Raw genomic sequence first — 25,167 nt, 5'->3', positions numbered from 1 at the left:
GAGATGGCAAGTGTGTAGGGTTTAGATTTTTATCTCATGATTCAGTAACTAGTGTTGGATGACTGTTGGAGAGAATTGTTTAAGATGAAATAGTTTGCTGTAGTGTTTATCATTTTGGGTAGCTGTTTGCAATATTTCTGGTAGTGTTATTTTGTTGCTTATCTTATTTGGAGGTAGAACTGGTCAACAGGTGTTTTTGTAACCCTTTATTTATCTTCAGTAATAAAATTACTTGGCCAGGGTGATTGGAATGAGTCACTTCCACTCTTCACTTTTTATAAAAAATGTTTACATGATAGAGATTTAAAAACCTTTTCTTTTCTTTTCTTTCCTTTTCTTTTCCACACTCAACCATGGGTAAACATGTACTTATCATACAAAAGCATGAAGAATAAAAAACCCAAATATTTTTATATTAAGAATCACATGGTTTTGAATTAATGTGTATGGTCTAATTTTCAAATAAAATGGGACCTCCGTCCCCATATTTATGCATTCACATAGGCAAACATAAGATTCATTTTGCACACCACAATGGGAGATTTGGACATTCTAGTACGTTTTCAATGCTAGAAAGTTGGGATTTCAGTTGAATTTCAAAATTAATATAGGGAAAATATAAATATGAAGGGTTTAGAAAAGATGAAGGGTAAGATCATTAACTGGTACAAATCAGTATGGTTCTATTTATGTCAGTGGAGCTATGCCAATTTACACTAGCTAAGGATTTGGCCTGAAAGCAACATCTTCCTGGATAGACTAGAGAAATCAGGTGTAATCTGCTTTGAGGTAGGCTCTTTGAAGGCCTGTTGTCTTTGACTCTACATAGATGCTGTAGTTCTTGATGAAATTCTATCTCAGACTCATTTGTCTGCTTCAGATTTTATAGCAGTTGAACCATTACTACGACATTCCAAAGCAACTCTACAGGAGTTGGCATTGGATGGGGAAATTTAAGAATCAGAGATACATAAAAATCAACAGAAATCAGAATTTTAACTTAAAGATTGCTGCCATAACACTGACAAAATAAACCCATCTCTAGAATTGTTTCTAATTAGCAGTGAAGTTTTGGGAAAGGATATCATTTAATTTTACTCCCCTGGATAGAAGTAAAGCAATTTGTCACCCTATGCTGAGTCCTATTGGTTAACACGTGACTATGATGAGCTATTTTGGATCAGGAAGGCACTAAGAGACGTTTTAACTAGATTTACTTGTCGAAACTTGTGCTTATAATGACACTGTTAAACTCTCCATTATTGTGTGGAGCCCACTCATGAGTGTATGTTACATGTTCCCTTCTGTGCCTGATGCACAGAAGATATGGCTCTGTTAATGCTCTCCCATTGAAAACCTGGCTCCTTAGCTCAAACTGTGGAGATGTATGTTTTTAGCTCTGGTTTTTAGCTCTTTAATCTCTGATGCAGCAGTTTAGATGGTGACTGTCATAGTTGCACTAAACCAAATTGTAAAATAGTTTGAATTTCTAATATTTTTTTCCATTTGACACAAGGGGCCCTAGAGTTACTCCAGGGATGAATTTGGCCCAATATCTTTGATAGAAACAGCATGAAAGAATTTGATGCCACTTTTTTATTAGTTATATTGAAATATAACTTAGCTGCACATAATCACTTTCATTTGTAGTAATAGTTTTGAACAAATGGGCTCATTTTAAGGAGGAATGTCGACATTAGGTACGGTTAAATAAGAAACTTATCCCAGACATTTTGAAAAGCATTAGAACATACGCTTAAATCCATCCTTATTCTGCCAAGCACTTAAGGCCATGCTTATGTCTAAGCACACATTTAAATTCCATTGAAATCAGTGGGACTTAAGCACGTGCTTTACTGAATAGACATAGGCTGCTGAATTGAGTCCCTAGAGAGGCTGCCGTATGAATTCCCTGTCCTGAAACACTTACAATATGGATTGCCTTAGACACTCAAGCATTTAATGCAAAAGGTTTGAATTAAGAGACTGTGTGGTCTTGGTCAAACTTGTATGATTTGTCTTTGCGACTCTAGCGGCTCTGATCAAATATTGCAAAGCCATTAATAATATCAGGACAAATGCAGAGGACCATGTGCAAAGGTTTTGGCCAATTGCATAAAAGAATATGCCAGAAGTAAAATGAGTCAAGGGTTTTTCTTGGTATTTAAGGTTCAGTGAAAAAGTAAGAGGGGCAGCAATGCCAAAAATTAACGCTGAGCTTGCCAATTGCTTCTTTAAGCGACTTTAGCCAACATGAGACTAAACAATGCATTAAATACACATACAAAGTAGCTGCAGTTAAGGAATCACACGTTAAGTAACAGCTTTTTGCTGTGTGAAACTTGAGCTAGCACATTGATAAAGACGAACATCATGACAAGCTTTGTCATCTCTTTTGTCTAACCACTAATGAGGGCACACCTACTTTGAACTTTTAGAGAACCTACTGCACTCTCATTTGGATCTTTCACAAAGATGTACATGCGTGAAAGTTTGCCCACTGCTTCGGCTTCAGAGCAGCCAATCAGCTGATCACTGTGCTCAGTGTACTGCCATTGAATGAAAAGCAAATTTATTTTTATTATGGCTGGGAGACTCTCTAGGAGAACACAGTGGCACAAGCCCCCCAACCCTTTCCAATGTGGCAAAAATTGCAGCCTCTCTCTCATAGGCCCTGCTTCTTTTTAAGGCATTCCTCCATGTTCCTTATGAATGGCAGTAAAATGTAGGTTATCACACCAGGGATTGAACTGGGAACTGCAAAGATAAAAAGCACGAGCTGCTGCATCTTGAGCTAAACAGCCAAGACTCTATAGGTGGAAGTTGGAACAACTCATATCCTCTGTGGATTGGCACAGAGCAGGGATCCATAGCACAAATTCACTAGTGGGTTATATAGATACAAAAGAGGTATGTGTCAGATCCGATTTGATTCCACAATTATGTCAATCAAAAACTGCATGGTTTCCATGTTGTTACTACACAGTAATCTGTTTCATCAGGATATATTTTTGAAATGTCTATAAAAATTAACCTAACACAGCTGAACATAGTACAGTAATTGCAACTTTTCAATGTTTCTTTTCAGGGCTTGTAATAGATCATTGCTTTCAGCTTGGGACATTTAGAGGAGTGAGCATCTATATGGTTATCATAGTCCCCCCAGCTACAGGAGAGGTATGGAATGCAATGCAATTCCATCTGTTGTAATTACATTGATGAATTCTGCTGTCGGGCCTAAAAATCCTAAAGCCATCTTATAAGCAGACTTTGAGCAGCTATTGATTAACAGGGGATGGGGAATCATTGTCCTGATACTTAGCAGAAGCACTGTGCCAGTCACATAACTACCTATTACTGGGCCAATGATTTCCTTCTCTGCAGGATACTGACTCCTTCATTTATACCTCCTTCCTACACAGTATGGTAAGTGTGATGACAGGTCTGATTATAGGGATTCCTGCTCATTAATTCTTCCTGACTTCCTGGTGAACTGGGAGTTTGGAAGAATAATCCAGTATTCCCATGACATGTACAAGGGAGGGGGGATATCTCTAAGCATTCCCAAGGATACTGAATTGGTTTTGTTGACTCAGTGGAAGAAAATCAATAGTAAAAATATGTCATAATAGTCCACACAGTGGTTGTCAAAGGCAATGGGAGGGCTGGATATTGGGAAAACCTAAGTCTGCCCATCCCAGTTATTAGAGAGACAAGGTGGGTGAGGTAATATCTTTTATTTGACCAATTTCGATTGGTGAGAGAGACAAGCTTTCGAGCTCTTCTTCAGGTCTGTGTAGCTCCAAAGCTTGTCTCTCTCACAAACAGAAGTAGGTCCAATCAAAAATATTATCTTAACCCCCTTGTCTCTCTAATATCCTGGGACTTTCACAGCTACAGCAACACTGAATACATTCCTCTTCTGGAATTCTTTCTTCTATGTAAGGAAGCATGTGTTAGATCATTATTCATTCTTTGAAGAATGTTGGAAGGGCTTCACTATGCTAGGTCCCTAACTTTAGCTTCCATTTGTAGACATGGCCCCAGATACATATTACATCTAAATTGGGCCTGAGAAATTAGAATGGCTCATTAAATTATCTAACCATCTGAAAGGCCATTTATTTTTTAACACTTATATGCACCTTTAACTAAATTAACCATCCATGTTTGGGAATGAGGCAATGCATGTTTCTTAAAGAAGAAGGAACTGAATTGAAAACAATGTGACTTGTTTCCTAGAGCAAATTGCACATGCTCTCCTCTCCCAAGCTAGTGCAATTTATTCATAACATAGACATGTGAGCTAGAGTAGACTGAATTCTGTTATTCTCTTTGAATTATATAAAGAAACAAAGACATAATCTCCTTTTAGAGAAATCGACAGAATAACTCTTACAAGAAAAGTAGAACACTTACAGCAAAATTTTCCCCCTCTGATCTGTGCTGTAGCTCTCTGGAGCATGTTCTGCTTCTATTCTTTACCTTTGAAGTCTCTAGTGAAATGTGAATGATGGAAGAATAATCTTCCTATAACACTATTTTCCTGAGCAAGTTACACACAGATTTATCAGTTTACCAGGCGAAATAAGCACGGGGTCTACAATGTATGAACCTGAAATAACAGGATGTGAGAATACAAGGTCTACGTTGCCTAGAAAGCTATAACAAGGAAGGATGATCTTGTGGTTCACACACAAGACTGCATCAGGACAAGATCTGTGTTCTATACCTGACTCCGTTACAGACTTCCTGAGTTTCCTCGGGCAGTCACTTAACTGGTTTGGTTTCAAGCTAAAGCAGGTGACTCTTGAAGATGTCAGTTGAGTTGTTTGTGTTCATTCTAACCGAAACTCTTAGTGAATCATAGATATCTTAACCCATATTTAGTGAAACAAGGGGAAAGGTCTACATTGACTGCAAACCAAAACTGCAGAATTCCACCTCAGTGTAGCAATAATTATCCTTTTAACTTCCTGCTTACATATGGTAATATCTTAAACGAAAGGGTGGGTGGTTCAGGGAGTATAATAATTTGAAACAGAATCCTTAAACTCAAGATCACTAGGGCTGAAAGTGAAATGAGTGATCACTGCTGACTAATACCTTACTTTTATGTTTACCCCTAAGAAACCTAAAGAGCTATACATACGCTGGGTCACATTGTGTGGCATTAGTTGCCACAGTTGGAGTAAACAGATGCAGTGGTCCTTTGCACAAGCAACAGAAATTCTGCATGTGGAGAAAAGACTGGTAGTGAGTATGCACAGGATTGTCACACCATTATAGGGGCCAGCACATGCTTCTCACAGTATTGTCCTCAGCTGCCAACCAGGATGGAAGGGGAACGGTACATGGTCACAACATGCAATGACATTATGGCCCTCCTCAAACTCTTACTTAGTGATCTCAGAGTGTGGGATTCAGGTTGCCTATTAGTGCAGGAACAGAAGGAGGACATGCAAAGCTCCCTATACTTCCTCTGCCCATGTCAGAAACCATTCAAGAGAAGCCAGAATATGGGCTTTTATTAATCTACCACTTCATGGAATGTAGCAGCTGTTGAACATTACTGGATTTAGTGTTTAAAGCAACATGTGTCATAGGATGGAGAATTGACTGTCTCTTCAGGGTAGATCCCAGTGTTTGCATGGGCAGCAATTGGATGCCATGTTGATAGGCACTCTAGAAATTCTGATAAATAGCTAGTGATAGGTAGATATGAAGCACAATAAAGGAGGATTCAATTACATGCATGCAGGGAGGTAGACTGACTTCCCAAACTACAGTTTGGACAAGCCAGTGGGGCTAATTTTTCTTCTCTTGTAAAACATGAGATAGGATCTTTTCAGTGATTAGAACTTCTCTTAGTCTCATCCAAAGGATGGCACCTTCCTAATAGAATACTTAGTCACTGGCTCAATACTGACTCCCAAGGAAGAGTACCACTTATTGAATATGCATCTCCTGCAGCAGCTTATTGCTCTCCCATCCAAATACCAACCAGGCCCAAACCCGATTAGTACACTAGTTCTAACAAAGTAGCAACAGAAGGTGATGTGGTTGAATTGAAGGATTCAGTCTAGTAGCTAATAGACAGGTGCTCACATCATAAAACTGCCATCATAGTAAGTACTATTTAGCACTCTTGATAGCATTCTCAGGAGAGAATGCCAAAGATAAAAGCAGCGTATGAATGAACTACCCTCTCAGCCCTAGAGATGGTCCCTCCGGATCAGGGTTGAGGCACATTGGCAGAATGGTGTGGGGAAGCTTGCATTGCTGCTGCCCATGCTGTGTTTGTTCTGTGAATAAGCAGAAGACTTCAGTCTGCCAAGCTATCAATACAAAGCCCATTATGAGCACTGCATTCACTTAAAATACCGTGGTGTTTAATACTTAACCATTAGTTAAAAGTTTGCTTCTCCTCACTGGTAATGAAGATAGCCTAGGTACATGTGCTGTAACTAAACACTTGGCTGTGCTAGTAAATGGCAATTTAAATTTACATATAATTACGAACACAACCCCCCCACCCCATATTAAAAGAACATTATAAAGGTTGCAAAATCAAACACTCAAAAGTGCCAGAATTAAGTTACCTATGCCCTTTGCATATGCATTATGTGACAGTGTTTAATTACATAGTCACCATACTGCTTTTGCCAAAGGACTCCTGCCTCTTTCAATGAATAGGATGGACTGTGCTCACGTAGTGAGCCTCTATTCAGTATTTTGTTTTCTCCCCATTGTTCAATCGGTGGGCCTAAGCCTTATTTACTTTACACTATTCAAACCTTACTATGAAGAAAGAATTATTAATTTCCTCATGGATTTTTCTATGGCGCTCACTACTATAATCTAAGTACTTCACAAGCAATTAATTTATCTTCACAAAACCCCAGTAAGGTGATGGGGTGGTATTAGGGCCATTTTACAGACGGGGAAATGAGGAATAGTGAGACTGAGGTAAAAATATCAATTAATTTTGGGGGCCCAATTTGAGTCACCTAGGACCTTTAGCATTATTAGAACTATATATTCAAAGGAGAGCTGCCATTGACTTCCATTGCAGCTGTGAGGAACCCTGTACTCTAGTGAGTTCAGACTGTTCTGCCTATTTCCTCCCAAGCTTGAATGCTTCTGCCCTGTCCCTATCCCAGTCCTGTCTCTTCCCCACCCTGGCTCCTCTTCCCAGTCCCATTCTCCTCACCTAGCCAGTCCCAGACCTCTAGTGCACAGCAGCAGAATTTAGATGATGAAAGTCAATTTGAGAAGTTACCAACTTTTCAATTGAGATGTTGCTATGGAATGTTGGCTCTGGTGAACTTAGTAAGCATCTAGCCCCTTTTATTACATACATAGACCTAAACATGTAACCTATTCTCAAATGAGACTTGGTGAAATAAAAGATAATTTTGCCAAAATGGTGCATTATAGGCTTTGAGCCTCCTCAGGCTCATGGGGTTTTCCACTTGTACAGACCTATGAAGATTCACAGGAAAAGGGGAATGACCTCTGAGCTCTTCCCTCAAGCTACCTCTTCCTTGCACCTACTGAGGTCTTCCTTTGGGACCTGATCCAAGGCCTATTGAAATCAATGTAAATGCTTCTATTGACTTCAATTGGCTTTGGATCATGGCTGTGGTCCTCAGTGGCAGCAGTAGTCCCTTGTAACCAGTCCCAACAGGTTTGCTGAGTGGAAAAGGCAGGAAAGTGTTGCGTGATAGTATGTGTATAAGAGACACCTTACTTATTTTAGTCTGGGGAGAGCAGTGTTGGGCTGGTTGAAAAAAAAATTGATCTAAACTGTTTTTCCATAGAAAATTTTCATGGGAAGTGCCTGCTTCCTGTGGAAAATTTCAACTTTTTCTTGAAAAACCCAAAACAGGAAAACCAAAAAGTTTGGTTTTATTTTTCCACAGGAGAAAATAATAATCTGACCAGCTCTAGAGGCATGGTAACTTGGAGCAAAAGGAAGAACTGGGACGTGTTAACCCATAGAGTTTTAAATACTGAGGGTCAACATTTTCAGGAGCTCTTGAAGATCTCATAAGTCCTCCAGGAGCCCAAGGTATAGTATGTTCTTAATATTCCTTAGGGGGAATAAATCTCAGACAAAATCTTCATTGTGAAAGTAAAAGTTGTTAGAGTAAGTAATAAACATCAGAACAATAAATATGAAGAATGTTATACTTAAAAAACAGAAATAATAAGGAAAGTTTTAATTTAATTAATAGGTTTAATTACTCATATAATTCAACCATTAGAACTACTCAAAGAGTATAATTATCAATGGCTCACTATCAAATTGGGAAGATGTATCTACTGGTGTCTTGCAGAGGTCTGTCCTGTGTCCAGTACTATTCAATATTTTCATTAATGTGTTGCATAAGGAAGTGGAGAGTGTATGTATACAAATTACAGATGGCACCAAGATGGAAGAGGTTTCAAGCACTTTGGAGGACAGGATTGGAATTAAAAATTTCCTTGATTAATTGGAAAATTGGACTGAAATCAACAAGATAAAATGCCATAACAACAAGTGCAAAGTGTACTCTTAGTGAGGAAAAATCAAATGCCCAAAACAATATGGGGAATAAATGGGTAGGCAGTAGAATTGCTGAAAATGATCTGGGGTTATAGTGGATCACAAATTGAATATGAGCCAACAATGTGATGCAGATGCAAAAAAGTCTGATATCATTCTGGGGTGTATTATTAGGAAAGTCATATGTAAGACACAGAAGGTAATTGTTCCACTGTACTCAGTAGTGATGAGGCCTCTGCTGGAGCACTGTGTCTGATTTTGGGCATTATACTTTAAGGCTTGGTCTACACTAAACCCCCAAATCGAACTAAGGTACGCAACTTCAGCTATGTGAATAATGTAGCTGAAGTCGACGTACCTTAGTTCGAACTTACCGCCGTCCAGACCCGGCAGGCAGGCTCCCTCGTCGACTCCGCGTACTCCTCGCGGCGAGCAGGATTACCGGAGTCGACGGGGAGCACTTCTGAGTTCGATTTATCGCGTCCAGACTAGACGCGATAAATCGAACCCAGAAGTTCGATTGCTTGCCGCCGAACCAGCGCGGTAAGTATAGACAAGCCCTAAGAAAGATGTGAACAAATTGGAGAAAGTCCAGAGGAGAGCAACAAAAATGGTAAAAGATTTAGAAAACTTGTCCGGAAAGATTAAAAAACTGGGCCTGTTTAGTCTTGAGAAAAGATGACTGAGTAGGAACCTGATAACAGTCTTCAAATATGTTAAGGACTGTTATAAAGAGGACTGATTAATTGTTCTCCAGGTCCACTGAAGGTTGGACAAGGAGCAATGGGATTAATCTGCAGTAAGGGAGATTTAGGTTAGATAGTAGGAAAAACTTTTTAACTATAAGGATAGTTAAGTACTGGAAAGGTTACAAAGGGAGGTTGTGGAATGCCTGTCATTGAAGGATTTTAAGAGCAGGTTAGACAAACACCTGACAGGGATGGTCTAGGTATAGTTAATCCTGCTTCAGTGCAGGGGGCTGGTCTATATGACCTCTGGAGGTCCCTTTGAGCCCTATATTTCTATGATTCTATGATACTTCCAGAAAAATGTAAGCATGTAAAAATTAACATTAAACATTACAATTACAGCCTCAACTCCGACCCCAGGACATAGCTTTCAAAAAACATAGCACTTCAATTTTTTAATTATAGAAAGATAGTTATAAACATTTAAATAGCAGTGTTGAAAGATAAAGCGCTGGCAGATCTACAGTAACTATAATCTCTTGCACCAAAATACAGAAACAACACATTCCAAGGTCTATTGAACAAACAATTTCTATCAGAATATTGATATTTTATAATTATCAAACTATGCAGACATTGTTCAAAGAAGAATGTTGCATATTTAATACATTTAACATATCTTTGTACAGTACACCTTCTACTGTGGTAATATATAATATCTAAAATAACACCATGTTTTCACTGTTCATTGTACTTATATATCTGACTTCCTTTGCCATACAATAGCAATTAGATAAAATACAAAATAACTGTATGAAATTAAAAAGAAAAAAGGGGTCAGAGTTAAGGTTGTTATTGGAATACCTAATGTTTATTTTCACTTGATTTTCATTAGGCAGTATAATCACTATAAAGGTATTCATATCTTTAGGTACAATGACATCATTATAATTTTGTATGCTTTAATGAATGGGATTGGTTTTTTTACCTGTAGTGTTCTTGGTTTTTGTTTTAATGTTTATGTTTCTTACTGTAGGAACCCTAATATTAAGTTGATGAGGTTATTTTTATTTCTGGGAATATAATATTTTAAAACTCATGAACAGGCTACACCTCATAAATGTATTTTATGTATGAACTTCCATCTGATCATTAAATGTATTTTAAACTATGTTTACAATAGATAAAAGAGCTTCGATGTCCGTCATTACTGTTGGTGATAGATGTATATTCAGGAGATGTACAGTACATTCATTAGCCTTTTATGAAAACCTTTGAAAGTGGGAGAGAGGTTTTAACAGTCTTTCTAGGTCACAATAGGAATGGGTTAAGTATTTGGAAAAAATAATAGGTGTCTCAAAGTTCAACCCAGACGTTGAACCAAAGCTTTAAGGTCCAGGTTGGTAATAACCTTCCTTCTTTCTAATCCGTAGTTGTTTCCTTAGGGCCATACACCATACAACATTGGGAGTTGTTCTTATGACCTGTGCAGCTCCAGAACATATGAATTTTGAGGACAGTGGTTGTATATAAGTAGAGACCTGTTGTACTTGGTGTGATATCACCAAAGCTATGGAAAGCATGAAGGAGACCAGGGAGAAGGATATTTGGTGTTGGCGATCACAATAAAAGCATGAAGGAGATAGAGATAACCATGTCAGAAAACTGATTGTGCTGGGGAGAATGGGGAAGAAAGAGAGGAAGTGACTTCATTATTGAAGTGAAGTTGGGGATGGCTGGGAGGAAAAGGAAGGACCTGAATAGACTGAAAGGATGGAGAAAGCTTCCAAAGATTTGGAGCTTCAGGTAAGTGTCCAGAATTGAGGCACTTTATCTGAATCTTTTGTGGTTTTCCCAAAATGAAGGCTAGTAAAGGCACAGAGTGAGCCTCACACCAACTAGAGTAACCTCAGCAGACGCTGAATGGCTTTTCTTTAGCAAATCACTGAAAGTTTCATTAGAGGCCACATGTCTTTCAGCGGACTCAAAAGCTGCAATCTGAGTAGTTACCAGACTGACATGCACTCGACATGAGTAAATGTGGAAACTTTGATATTTTGAAGTGTATCAGTGGTAAAGCCAGAATATGTTCGATGCACTGGAATCTTAGAATAAGCCACCTTTCAAGTAGGAAGTGACACTGAAATTCCCTCTGTTTCATAGCTCTGCTCTTTTTGAACTGTAGACCACCTGTAATTGTTTAGTATCAGAGGGGTAGCCGCTTTAGTCTCTATCCACAAAAACAACGAGGAGTCCAGTAGCACCTTAATAGGCTGACCAGATAGCAAGTGTCAAAAATCAGGACAGGATGTGGGGGGTAATAGGTGCCTATGTGAGAAAAGGACTCAAAATTTGGGACTGTCCCTATAAAATCAGGACATCTGGTCACCCTACACCTTAAAGACTAACAGAAAGGCTATGCCCAAATAAATCTATTAGTCTTCAAGGTACCACCGGACTCTTCATTGTTTTTGTAATTGTTTAGGAAGCTATAATGGGTTTGAATCACCACTGCATTATTCCGGTTTCATACCAAAGAAGCTAAGTCAGTGAAATATTGCTGTGGTCTATCAAGGCCAATTTTGGGGATTTTGCTCAGAACAGGAACTCATGTGCTAACTTATGTTCAGCCTCATAGTCCATTCACTTGAACTGTTGGCTGTATTTGTGATTATTGTTTTTTATTATCCCAATGCAAATTAATTTTGTCTTCGCCTGAACTGATTTGATATAGTGTATGGATATTTGGATGTTGTAACTTTCTGCCTGCTGCCTTCCAGATTTCCTCTCTCAAACCAGATGTTGGAGCGTAGTGTGTTTTTAACATGATGTGATATGTACTTAACTTGTTTTCTATTGCCTGATATCTTAGTACATAGAACAAATTGATACATTCATGTACCACTGCACCTACTACGCTGCCACATGGACCTATCATGTCTGGCATGTCCTGTCATTCCATTGATTTCAATGGAAGACCAACAGAAGGTAGCAGCACAGCAGGTGGACTAGAAGTAGCTGGGAAGTGGTTAAAAGGAATAAAATAGTTGAAAAAGAAAACCCATTAAAACCTCAGATAAGCTGAACTCCGACTGTGCTCTATGCCTTATTGAAACTTCATGTTCACTTCAGATTTGGAGAACTCCGAGATTTAGGATAGTAGCCATACTTCACAGTCGGGTTTGATTATTCTTGTGCATGCTTGCAGTGGTTGCAAAACCCAGAGGATTACATGGAAAAATGTCGAAGCTGAACGATAGAAGGGGTTGACTTACTGAAATAAAAGCCTCTGTCTCCACATACGAACTGGAGAGCATCAACCAGCTCAGCACCACAGAGTGTCTCTGGGCCAGCAGTGGCAGAATTGGTTAAGGTAAGCAAACACAGGCCAAGGTAGAAGAGATGAATGTAGGACACAGTGTGCATCTTCACCTGCCAAAGAAGCAAAAGTACTGCGTCAGAGTTTCCCAGTAGAGTCCTAAAGAAAATGAAATACTGCACCCCAGTGAATTGGGAATGCGTATGCAGTGTAATTTGTTAAATAAGAGTAACCACATATTAAAAAAGTTCTCATGATAATACTGCAAGTCTTTACATTTTCCATTGCGTGCATTTTATAACCTGTTTTTTTCTTCCGGGTGAACATTCATGGTTCATGTTTACACAGAGCTAAAGAACCTTCTAAGAATGGACTTTGACTTGTTGCAGCTGCATACGGAAGAGGTAGAAAGAAGGCAAGGGAACTCAGGGAGGCCAAAATAACTAGGGTGGGAGAGCAAAAGCAGGAAACAGGAAATGTTCAAAAAATTAAGATGAAAATTAGTCATGGTTTATGGGCCAAATTCAGGTCTGTGCCAGCAGGTATATCTTCATTGAAGTTAGAGTTACACCCATTTAGCTCAGGTCTGAACTTGACCATATGCACAAAAGATTATAATTACTTTCTCTCTCTTGTATTTGTGGTATAGACTCACCACAGAAAGTTTTTTCTTTCCTAGAAAAAATATTAAAGGTCCAAATTATCAGCTGATGTAAATTGACAGAGCCCCATTTGTCTCCATTTCTGTATTGATTTACAGCAGCTAAGGATCTAATCCAATATGTGTAGCGCTACACAACCCCTAGGCTGCAGAAATGACATAGCAGTTTTAGAAAATACCATTGTCAAAATAGTAGGAAAACCCATTTATGTCTAGTAGTAGGGGCAGTGAGTGAGACAAACATTCTGCAGACTTACGCCCCATGCTTACCATGTTGCAGGTTTCAAAAGAAGAAAATATATAAATAATTTGGAACGGTTTCCCTTTTTTCTAGATGGCATTTCCGCCGTGAAAATAACCAACAAATCCAAATCCCTTAATATGTCATACAAAGTATGAGAATAATTATATTCCCATTTACAAGAGTCTTTAGCCAATTTTGCCATGGAAAAACCAACAAACATTGCATTAAAATGACTTCAATGGTAGATGCAAGAACATCAGATTATAAATCACTGATAACATAGGGCATCATTTCCTGTAAGGATTCCATATTTTAACAAACACCAGTTTCTTCTTTCCCCTTCCATATTCTTGAATTTCAAATAAAAAAGTGATGCACCTGCAATTTAAAATAGCTCTTACTTCAGAGGAGATAAATCAGAAGGATATTAAACACATAGCCTCAGTAGACTGAAAGGCTTTGTATATATAAGAACATTATGTATTTAACAGTTTGTTCTTGAATAACATTTGGGACAGCAATAAACATAAATCCTAAGCATTTAACAATTTTATGTTTTTCAAGAGTTTTCAGCTGGGTTACATGGTAAGATAAATATCAGCATGTAGCTAGGACAAGACAGATTCTCCGGTGTTTTTCCTTTAGTGCAGGCCAAGAAAGCTGCACAGTCCAACCACAGAGAATTTCTGAAGTTTATCCCAAAATATAAAACAATCAAGAACTTGCAGACTAGTTAAAACATTGAAAAAAGAAATGGATTCCCATGTCCATAGGGCTCAATTGATTGATTTAAAAAAAAAAAAAGTTAGGTAGTGTTCTCTCCAAACTTATTCAGGAACAGGATTTATTTTCTTTATCATTTTAATTAAATGTGCCATTAGTTGATTCAAGATGTTTGTGATAAGATTGAAGTTCCCATTTACATCTGAGGGCAATATAAGAAAAATACTTACAGAAATGTAACACAATTGGTCACAGGTTTTTTTACAACAGGTTAGGGTGTTTATTGTGTGCCCAATCTGAATAGAAATCCGAGGTATTTAAAAAAATGCACTGGTTAGTGGGTGGGGTTTACTGAAGCATTTAATTACATTTGGACACCAAATACAAGTACAGGATGAGCCTGGGTAAACTATTCCTTTAATTGCATCAAATGATTGATCATATTTTCACAGCTGGAATTTCCATGGATCTTTCTCCAGTAACATAACCAGCTATTACTGCAGGCCTGTTCCAACAGTGCAAAATAATGGCACATAAATGAACTGACATAGGCTGAACACTCCAGACCTCTTTTACACCTTTCATGTTTTCTGACTCCACCCATTGCAAAAACTTGAAATCAGTTGGCACAAATTGCATGTAAATAATCTTTACATTCATGATGACAGTTGTCCATTTAATTACATTTGCAGTCATTATAAATACTATGTATAAATACCAGTAATGACATAAGTAGCATGTATTACAGTGTAAAATAGAATATAGGGTTATATGTATCTTCTGAAGTACAGGTTGCATATGAAACTGCAGGAGCGAATTACCAAACCAGAGTATCTGAAGAAACATGTAATTACAATGTAATAACATAGTATTCACTAGTAATTATCTTGTAAGTAAAGTATACGTTTGGACCAGACCTTCAGCTGGTGTAAATCAGTGTTGTTCCATTGACTTCAATGGAGCTATGCTCATTTATACCCACTGAAGAACTAGCCCATTATTTTTAGGTCTTTTAACTTTTATTATTGCTCAGCTATTTTTTTATTTGTTCATCTTTCAGGTATGTTGGAATGAGGTGTCTATCTGGACACCAAAAAATTGTTCAATTGCGATTCACATATTTTACCTAGAAAAGCTATTATGAATTATAGTAAGGAAAGTGGATGAATTCTGCTTGTGACAGGCACCTTTTTTAATGAATTGGGCCCTCAGGTAATTATAGCTGTGGAGGTTGTGTCAACTTCTTAAAACTGTGCTTGCAAATTGGAAAAAAAAATCCCAACATAGTTCTTGAAAGATATGACTTTGCTGAGAATGGAAACTTGAATGGGGGCCAGTTGATAGAAACAGAGGTCAGTGCATCTATTGCAGTCACATTTACCTAAAGAGAATTGACACTCCTGAATAGAAATGATAGTATTATAACATGAAACTTTGCCTGAAAAAGCCCTCCCTACAAAGGGAAAAGTTGACAAGATGATGGGGAATATTTCCACTTTCCTTATGTACAATTGTTTAAACTATATGAATATGCAAGGTCAGCAAGAGTTGTAACTGGTTTCTAATATAAAAGGCAAACTGAACTTCATTTTTACTTTTAATATATGAAAACACAAAAATAAGTAAATGTAATATAGTGGCAACACACTGCTGCAGTGATACCATCACCTATAAGTTTGAACACCATAAAGTATGAGTGTTTTATATATTGTTTGCATAGAATAATAGTACAGTACTTTAACATTTACCATATGTATAATGCATATATCAATATAAACCTCTGCACCTGCAGAAAATATCTAAAAGTTCTTATTCTCTGTTGAACAACATTAATTAACTATAGATAATAATGTAACTGGAAGCTTTAATATTGATATAACAGAAATATTGTAAAGTTTTCCTAACAGAAGCAGAATTTTAAATAATTACCTGCAATAGTTTTACCTTTACAGTTGTTATCGGTATGTAATTGCAACTATCACATACAGCCATTTTTCAGATCATCTAAAACTGCATATTCAGCAATTTATAAATAATTTCCAGTTCAGAAATATTGTTACTAAAAAGTGCATAACACTCTCTTAGCCAGAAGCAGACAATACACACTAAAATAAAACTCCAAAATGATTTCAAATAGTAATAAAGATTTACCTTCAAGAAATCACAAAAGCAGCACTTTAATAATTGTGTTGAAAGACTGTTGATTTTTTCCATTGCTTCTTAAAAGTGCAAAGTCTGGAAATGAATTTGTTAGCAGAAATAATGAGAAAAAAGAAATCCAGAGAGATGTGAGATGTTGAGAGCAATGTCACATTTCAATATTGAGGACTTTATTCCATTGCGCAGGCTCTATCTGCTCTGATTTTAGCAGTGACAGTGAGATTTAGCAAACAGAAGAGGGATTTAGAGAAAATCCTCACATTTATCTACATTACACAGACACTGTAGACAGGAAACAGCTGGGGGAGCATTTGCCTTCTCTCTCTCTCCCTCTTCTGGCAAAGTTACCGAGTAAGGACTTTTTTGGGCATGGTGACAAATAACATCATACCTTTGCATTTTAAAACTAGAGCACAGAAGCATATTTTTTTCCCCTTAAAAGAATGTGCATTAGTGACAGAAGGGTTAGCACATGAAAAAGCTTATGCTGCCATGGAAAACAAGAAAGTGTATTATGGTTAACTTTCAGCTGGGTATCTATCTATCAGCTTATACACCTTTGCATTGTTAGGGTTGGAAATTTGGTAGTCTATACAATCGATAATAATTTAAGCCTCCAGCTTGTAGTGATGTTAACCCTGAAATAGCAGTTAGCAATTTGATATAAATATGAGGCTCAGTGAGCACTTACTTGTGTTAAATAAGACAAATACCTTTAACAACCTCACGGGAGAAGTGATATAATTTCCTAGAACCTACTGTAGTCAGAATATAGCAGTGCTATTGGCCTAGTATGGGTCATTGTCTCATGACTTTGCTTTTTTTTGTACAGTAAAAATAAAGTGAAATTTCCCCTTTCACTAGTATTCTTCATAATTATTCTTGGTAACAAGTTAAATGCCAAGAGGCAGGAGATAATTTTACTTTGTTAGCTTTATAATACATAACTTTTGCCTTTTTATTTTTCCTCAGTTATGTGTATATTATAAATAACACCAGCTGGCCAGCAACATGCTCTCACGGGTTATGATGTCATTCAAATCCCTCAACTGTTAGTGGCTTGCAACACAATCCAAGCCAGCTGTTTTTCTGTTTATAATGTATATTGCATTTCAATTTTTGCCATTGAGAATAAAGATGTGATGCTATTTCATAGATACAATTTGTGCTTGTTATCCTTTGGGTTTGAGAGGTGGCCTATACAAGAAGATTATTAAACAACATTGCATGGCCAGGGACCAAACACATAGCACACACAGTGCATTATTTCTATAAAAACTGTTTATTTACATGGCATTTTGTCCTTATCTCTTTCCACTCCTCCATATAATGAGCACCTACTTGGATGTTATTAAAAATCACATGTTAGTTCATATCATTACATGTGTAATGGTTCAAGTCCAGTTTACCTTGAAGTACATCATATCAGTCAGGCAGAAAAGATATATGACAATGATTAATCAAACAACATTTGGTTATTCCAACACTCTCTCACTGGTTAATACTCCTTTGATTAATTCTCTGTATACTGTTCTAGGTGGCATACAACTGACCAAGCTGAATACTCCTTGGTAGGGACTTCTCTCTCCTAATCATGGGTTAGTAAGGCTGAATCATTTGTACTTTTGAGCTAAATTAAATGTTGTTGCTCAGATAACATCCAACATTTAAGGGATCCTCATATTCATGTGTGGTACAGGTACTGTATTTTATTATTTTACTCTCCAAGGTGGCTTCAGTGTATTTTAACCTTGTCAATACATTTCAGAGAGTCCATTGAATAATCACATGATCATTCAGAGAGTCAGACATGTCCTGCTGTAACTCAGAATGCATGTATCACCTTACTTCGTCAATTTAATAGGACTGTTTTGGAAAAGAGGTGATCAAAGCACTGATCTCCTATAGGAGTAACCCTTATAAGCAACGAAGATGAGTATGCTTGATCCTTCCTCCACACTCTCCCCTAACCAGCAGAAACTCCAAACACAAGCCCTCCCTTACTCCCTCCTTTACTCCCTCCCTCAGTCCTTCCTTCCTCCCTCCCACCTCATTAGCCCTTCCTTGGTTGTACTCCTAGCAAGATGGATAGTGATTATACTGGAAGATGGCACTAATATAGCTCCTATAGTGGTTGGAGAGACTTGAGGTCTCTGGTCACTTCACAGCACTGCTAATTCTTCCTCCATACATGGATCCACTCTGAACTCCTGCAGTGAGGCGGAGTGGCTTCCCTCTGAGCCAGAGGGTGAGGGGCTTCTCTCTGTCCCTGGGTGGGTGAAGCCAGGCTGAGCTCTGCCCTCTCACTGGAAGTTGAGAGGTGGGACAGGAAGTATAAGAAGCGGGGACCACAACTCAGTGAGTCAGGGAAGGAGACAGATGCCTCTTGCTTGCTGCAGGCCTCTGGCCTTGTGGCCAAACCAGGCTGCGGCCTGCCCCCAGAGGAGACTGAGCCCAGAGAGGAGCATCTGGGATTGCTGGTGGCCTAATACCACGAGGAGATGGAGGACCTGTGGACGCTGGAGCTCCCCACCCCCAGATTGTGGTAGGAAGTGGCCCAGGGAAACCAGACTTTAGTCCATTTTGCTGTCCGTGATGGAATCGGTATGTTTCGGTAGGATCCCCACTGATCCTGTGGCACAGTCCTCCGCCACTGTCAGGCCCTGGGCTGGGACCCAGTGGAGTAGGGTGGGCCCTGGTTCCCTCTATCTCCTGCTGCCAATCCCCCTTCTGGGGTGGCAGCTGCCCCACCTTAGGCCAGACGGTTTGTTTGCTGCTTTTCCCTGCCTAAGGGCCAGAGCTCACTATACTGTTTGCTGCCCTTCCCTACTTGAGGGCCAGAGCCCCCTAACCGTTCGCGGCTCTGCACTGCTTGAGGGCCAGGGCCCCATATATTGTAGCCCTCGAGTCTCTAATTCCCCCTGCGACTGGGCTAACCCCACAGTGACACAGTGAAGTGGAGTGGCCTCTCTCCTGGCCAGAGAGGGAAAGATAACCGCTAAACCCACTACAACTCCACATTCCTCACCCTGCCTAACTGTCTGATGCACTTCACTTCTTTCTACCAGTTCTTGGCCTAAGAGTAAGGTCTTGAACACGCAACCAGGGGGAGCCTCAGAGAGAGCAGACCATGTTAAGAAGAAATTCCTGGCAGCGGCACATTTACACTTACAGCTAGTAAGACTCCTAACCTGAGCTCTCTTCCTAACAGCCACAAACTATCCCTCTGACAGAACCCCTTGTCAGACTCCCACTTCCTTCCTTTAGAAAATTAACCGTTTCATAGGTGACATCTACCTTGGGTTTTGCTAGTTCCTGAACATGTAAGGTACAGAGTCACAGCTCCTTTTTCTGGTGGCCACATTCCAGTAACTTCTTTCTAGCCCTATCTTGAAGACAATATTTTTTAAACGGGTGTCCTAGCTATTGGATATAAAACAAATAAAACTGACTTTTTTGGTGAGTTGTAATCATCCTCATCAGCTGCCCATTTTGAAACATGCTAACTTTAAATGGCAGTTTCTAATAGTGAGAGGCCATTTCCTGAAAATATTTTTTTGTAGATTTCAGTTTGGGGAATGTTTTTTATTATCATACAGGACTGTCTATTAACTGTCACTGCTATATAGAAATAGGCTAACTACTAGAAAAGTGTCCATTCTTTCCTTGCAAATTCTAATAGCCTTGACTATATAAACCACAGGGAATAATGTGCCATATGATTAGTATTTAATGACTGAGTGCTTACGTGGTTACTTGTGCCCCATAAAATGAAGCACATCTATAAACTACAGACTACATAGTAGTCATAAAAATGATCACCAAGTAATGTTTAGGTCACAAATAAGGATTTAATTTGAATACATCTAATCAATCTAAAATTACAGAATGATTGCATGGGTGGTGCTTTGTTTGGTGGGAGTTCATCTTAATTAGATCTTGAAATTATATAAGACCCATACAGATAACTACAAACATATGAGATAATTGAACTTGTGGAGATTTATATATTATCAGTGTCACCTTTTGCACTTTTAAGACCTGTATGATATCAATTAGATGTTGTAATGGTCGTTTGTCAAATTTTCCAATTGTACCTTCTCTCTTATCCCTACTTATAATGGGAGGAGCTCTTGGTAAAAATCTGCAAGGCTATTACCATAGCCTTCTTTAAATATCTCCTTAAAACTCACTAATAGTGTGATGTCTGCAAAACACTCGACAATGGGTAGGCAATTGAGGTGCTGTGACTTCTGCTTAATACACTAATCATAACTGTATCACTGTTACACTGGTTGTGTTCCACCCAGCCGTTGGTTATCTCTAGACTTATGTATAGATTGTAAAGTCTTTGCGGCAGAGACCAAGATGGTGTGAGGGAGGGTGAGAAATACAGTGTCACTATTCTTGAGCAGGGAAGAAGGTGGGATGTAGGACAGCAGAAGATCATAAACAGAAATAGTAGTGAGTAATTTTGCCTCATTGTACATCTCTCTTCTCCCACTCTAGCACAGAGACAGGACAGTCATCTGATTGTGCTTGAAAGACAATGATACTGAAAGAAACACGCAGAGAAGCAGTGAGATCAACATGATAGTGCCTTAGGAATGTGAGGAGATATGTTGTCTTGAATATCTGTGGTAAGATTCCTTCAGCTCTCATTCCCCAAGAAGTAGAGACCTGTCTGGAGTGATGCCTAAATAAATATGATTGACTAGCTTGCTACTAAATTAAAGTCTTTGGCCTATCTGGCAATTGTAGTCTTTGTGGCAGCTTTTCCCTTTGTGTCCTTATTGGCTAAATTAGATGTTAATGCTGAGATTTCCAAAGGGATGAAAGACACCCAACTCCCATTGAATTTCAATGGGAGTTGGGTGCCTAATTGCCTTTGAAAATCCCAGCCTCAGCTCTGTGAAGTGGGGACCATCTCTTTTCAGACATTCTGTAAATCACCTCGCGCACTTTTAGATGCTGTAAAATTATAGGTACTATCTCCTGAACCACACCAGGATTGTTTGGCTTTTCTAAACTCTTGTGAATGAGATGTAAAATTTCACATTAACCCTGGACAAATGTAGTTTTTATATCCTGGGAGGAAACTGGGCTTGGAGAGATGACGGGGGAGAACAATAGTTTTATTGATATGAAATTCTGTGTTCCAGTAAGGGATAAAGTCAAGTGGACAATGAAAGACCATGTTCAGCATGATGCAAGTAGTGGGGAGTAATTCATCTCATTTATTTACCTAGCAGAAGTGGTAGCAACTAAAAGGGGTGCTTTAAAAAGTGTTTCCTGCAGAGGCTCCTGACTTAGGGTTTTTTCTATGAAGTTATAACTTATTTTTTTGGATATGTATGATTTCTATTCAGCAGGTTTGTTGGTTCTTTATTCTGCTGACTAACAAAGGAACAAAAATTAGAAAGGGCTGTGTGCTTTAAAATATATTATAGCCAGGTTACACATTTCCACACAAATCAGACAGTGTGAGGACATGGCAGGAAAACCTGTTTTTATCTTATCTTAAACTGAAGCGATCTTGTGTGATGTTTGATAAGGAATTTATTTACCAATGTCTGAAGTTCTATAAATTTCCTAGAAACAAACGTTAATGGGGTTGAGGGGGGAGGGAGATGCTCCAAATGGAAAAAGGCAAGCCAAACAGTCCATTTTCTTGTACTCACCACCAAGCCACAACCCATGCAAGGCCTATGTGATGATAAAAGATTGTTGCAAATAAATTGTATTATTCATCTATTATTAATATTGTAAGCAGTCCAACATATGATGTATTGGTCTACCGAAAGCCCATTGACGTCAATGGGGAGGCTTTCCATTGACTTCAATGGATATTGGATACTTAATGATCTAGCAACCATCTCTCCCCATTTCCCTCCACCCCAAACAGTTTTCACTGGCCAAATTATATTTGCTTTTCAGCCTGAGGTACAAACTAGATTGGGCTGGTGGGTACTTCTTGCATTAGGGACAGCATCTACCAGTATGGAACCGTTGTCCCTGATCATGTTTGCCTAAATCCTTTGGTGGCTCTCCTCACATCACTGAGCAAGAGCTTGTCTGTCAAGCCTGTTTATTATTCTCCATCGATCCCTTTTGTCCCCAGCAGCTCTTCTTTGGGGGATTATTTCTTTATGTCCATAATGTTAGGTTTCCTGAATGGTTGTGGCTGCCTGGTCCATGGAGGCTAGTTATGTTAACCCACAGTTTCACATTTCAGAGCATTCAGATAAATATTTGGATGCTACAGAAATAATAAAATAAAAGAACATCTTTAGCCATTTGTAATTTTTCTCAAATATGTTTCCGTTGAAAGTGGCTCCTAGTCCCACCTCTCCCTCTGAATTGCTGGGTGATCTTGGGCAAATCACTTCTTCTCTCTGTGCTTCATTTCCCTCATTTGGAAAGATGCTCTCTGACTGGCTCTCCTTTGTAAAGCACTCTGAGATCTATGGCTGAAAAGCAATATGTATAGTGATTTATTTACTTATTTATGCATTATTTTTTTTTTAAAACATGGGAGCACCTTGGTGGCCAAAGTAACATCTCTACATTCGTATAGGCAATAACAAATTACCACATAACCTAGGTTACATCTACACTACAAGGAGTGCGATTCCCCTGCTTGTGTACACATTTTTGCTCTAGCCCTCACTGAGCTAGTGAGACTATAAATAGCAGTGTAGCTGCAGTAGCACTGGTAGCGTCAGCAGAGGCATGGCTGAGCCACACTGAATACAAACCCACTTGAAACCTGTGGGTACGAACTGGGCACAGCTCAGTGACCTGTGCTACCAGAGCCACAGTGCTATTTACTCTTGCGCTAGCTCGATGAGAGCTAGTGCAAGTATGTGTGTGCGAGTAGGAGAATCGCACTGCTAGCTCGCAGCGTAGACATAGCCCTAGTGGTAACTGTTTGGATCATTTTTCCCAGGTGTCAAGCATAGCTGGATGAATCTCCAACAGCTGTTTGCTTTGACTATTCTTATCCCCCTTTTCGTACCCTATTCACAAAAATTCTTGTGAACAAGTTTGTGTCACATAGTTGTTTGGGAGGATGGCTGTTCTTTGTACCAATGCTAATATTAGTGCATAATAAATATTCATGGTTCATTATTCTCCTGTTTAAGAAGCTCCAGTTGTTCAATCAGGCAGAAAAAAACCACACAATACCATGGGACTGATTCTTCTCTCTCATAAGCCAATGTAAATCAGGAGTTGCTCAGCTGAAGTCAGTGGAATTACATGAGCGTAAACCAGCATGATAGGAGAATCAGGGCCCACGAGACTTAGGGGACCAGCTGCTTGCTATTCATTATTTGTGATGTATAGGTGAAGTGAACAGTTACAAATAACCCATAGACTGACATTTGTTCCCATAAGTGATTTGTCCATCAAAAATTCTGAGTAGAGAATAAGACCCTGATCCTACAATAGGATCCACTAGCATGGAATCCCATCCTCGTGCAAAGTCCCATTTCAAGTGGCTGGCTCCACACAAGCATTTGCTCTAGTGGGTTGTCAGGATCTACATTTGAACAAATTAAGATCTGTTGGCAAAGAGTTGGCAAACAGAAACATGGGTAACATTTGGCAAACAAAACAATGGGCCTATTTTTGAGAGGTGCTAAGCATTTGAAGTTGTGGGTGCTCCACCCTTCTGAGTGTCAGGCCCTATTTGATTGTTGTTTGTAATTCTTAGTGATTCTATTGCCCTTTCTCCTTCAGTGAGATTGGAGATGAATTTTTGCTGTTTTTTTCAAAATAAAAATAAATAACTGATCTGAAAGGTTTTATGATATGTAGAAGGATTAGTAAGAAAAAGGACAATTTAGCCATAAAAAGAGATTCATAAAAATATGTTATTAAAGGGTTAGCTGTTAAAATGGTGAGGTGAAACAAGGTACATTTAGGGCTAAATTGGTCTTTGCTTAGGGTTTTTAAACCTAGACACAGAAGTTTTGATTGCGGGAGGGAGGAGACAAATTATGCAAATTGTGTCTGAAACAATACACGCCTTTCTGATGTGGCTGTTTTAATAGCTATCACATTTATTTTGCTGAACTATTTTTTTTTTAGCTTGGCTTTAATGCATAGGAAATTTTCTGGATCAGATAATACTGCTGCTCCTTTAGAGAAGCAGGTGTTGCCTTTATGCTCTTTACTAGTTTATGATCTTTTCTTTTGTGAATAAGGGCATCATGATCCTAAAAAAGAACTGAACATGTCTGCAATTTTTTTGGGGGGGAGGGAAGGGCGTTCATCTGAACAGCAATTCTGATTAGACAGTAAATGCATTTTAGACTGTAAATGAATTGGGTTTTATGAATGGGGCAAAAGTCTCTCCTTGTGAATGGATTAAAAAGGGTTCTCTTTTAATTATAAAAACAAGCATTTCTACTTCTATTGATATGGTATTTAACACAAGGGAAAGCACATGCACAAGATCTATGGCTTAAGCAGGTATTTGTGTAACAATCCAATATTTTTCTCCCCATTATCTAATAGCATTTTTCTACTTTTACATCTTTTGCAGAGTGATTGAACCTTCTGCAAAACCCAATAAACCAGATACTCAGCTGATATAAATTGGCATGGTTCCAGTGAAGTCAAGGCCACTGGAGGATATGCCACTTTATGCCAGCTGAGGATCTAGAGCAATATCTGATTTCTAAGACTGTTAATAATTTAATAATTCTCCCTCACTGGATATGATGATCTCATTACCAAGACACAGAACATATTCTGGCTTCATTAGAAAGTTCTAGAGCCACTTACATGTACAGTTTAAAAATTATATCTACA

The 25,167-nt window shown here is 38.7% G+C and overlaps 1 protein-coding gene across 1 annotated transcript in view; it reads right to left on the bottom strand.

The window, feature by feature from the left end:
• Window positions 1-16,664, bottom strand: part of IGF1 (insulin like growth factor 1) — an 84,278-nt gene extending 67,614 nt beyond the window's left edge. Inside the window, exons 1-2 of the mRNA XM_005303696.4 lie at window positions 16,339-16,664; window positions 12,516-12,672 (exon numbers count right to left, since the gene is read on the bottom strand). Of these exons, the coding sequence (XP_005303753.1) occupies window positions 12,516-12,672; window positions 16,339-16,401 (220 nt within the window). The 5' untranslated portion in view covers window positions 16,402-16,664. The remainder of the gene's footprint in view (window positions 1-12,515; window positions 12,673-16,338) is intronic.
• Between the last annotated feature and the right edge of the window lie 8,503 nt (window positions 16,665-25,167).

The sequence above is a fragment of the Chrysemys picta genome, chromosome 1 (genome assembly GCF_011386835.1).
Source record: "Chrysemys picta bellii isolate R12L10 chromosome 1, ASM1138683v2, whole genome shotgun sequence".
Classification (NCBI taxonomy): domain Eukaryota; kingdom Metazoa; phylum Chordata; order Testudines; family Emydidae; genus Chrysemys; species Chrysemys picta.
Note: the sequence above shows the minus strand (reverse complement) of the source record. Positions and strands in the feature narration are given on the sequence as shown.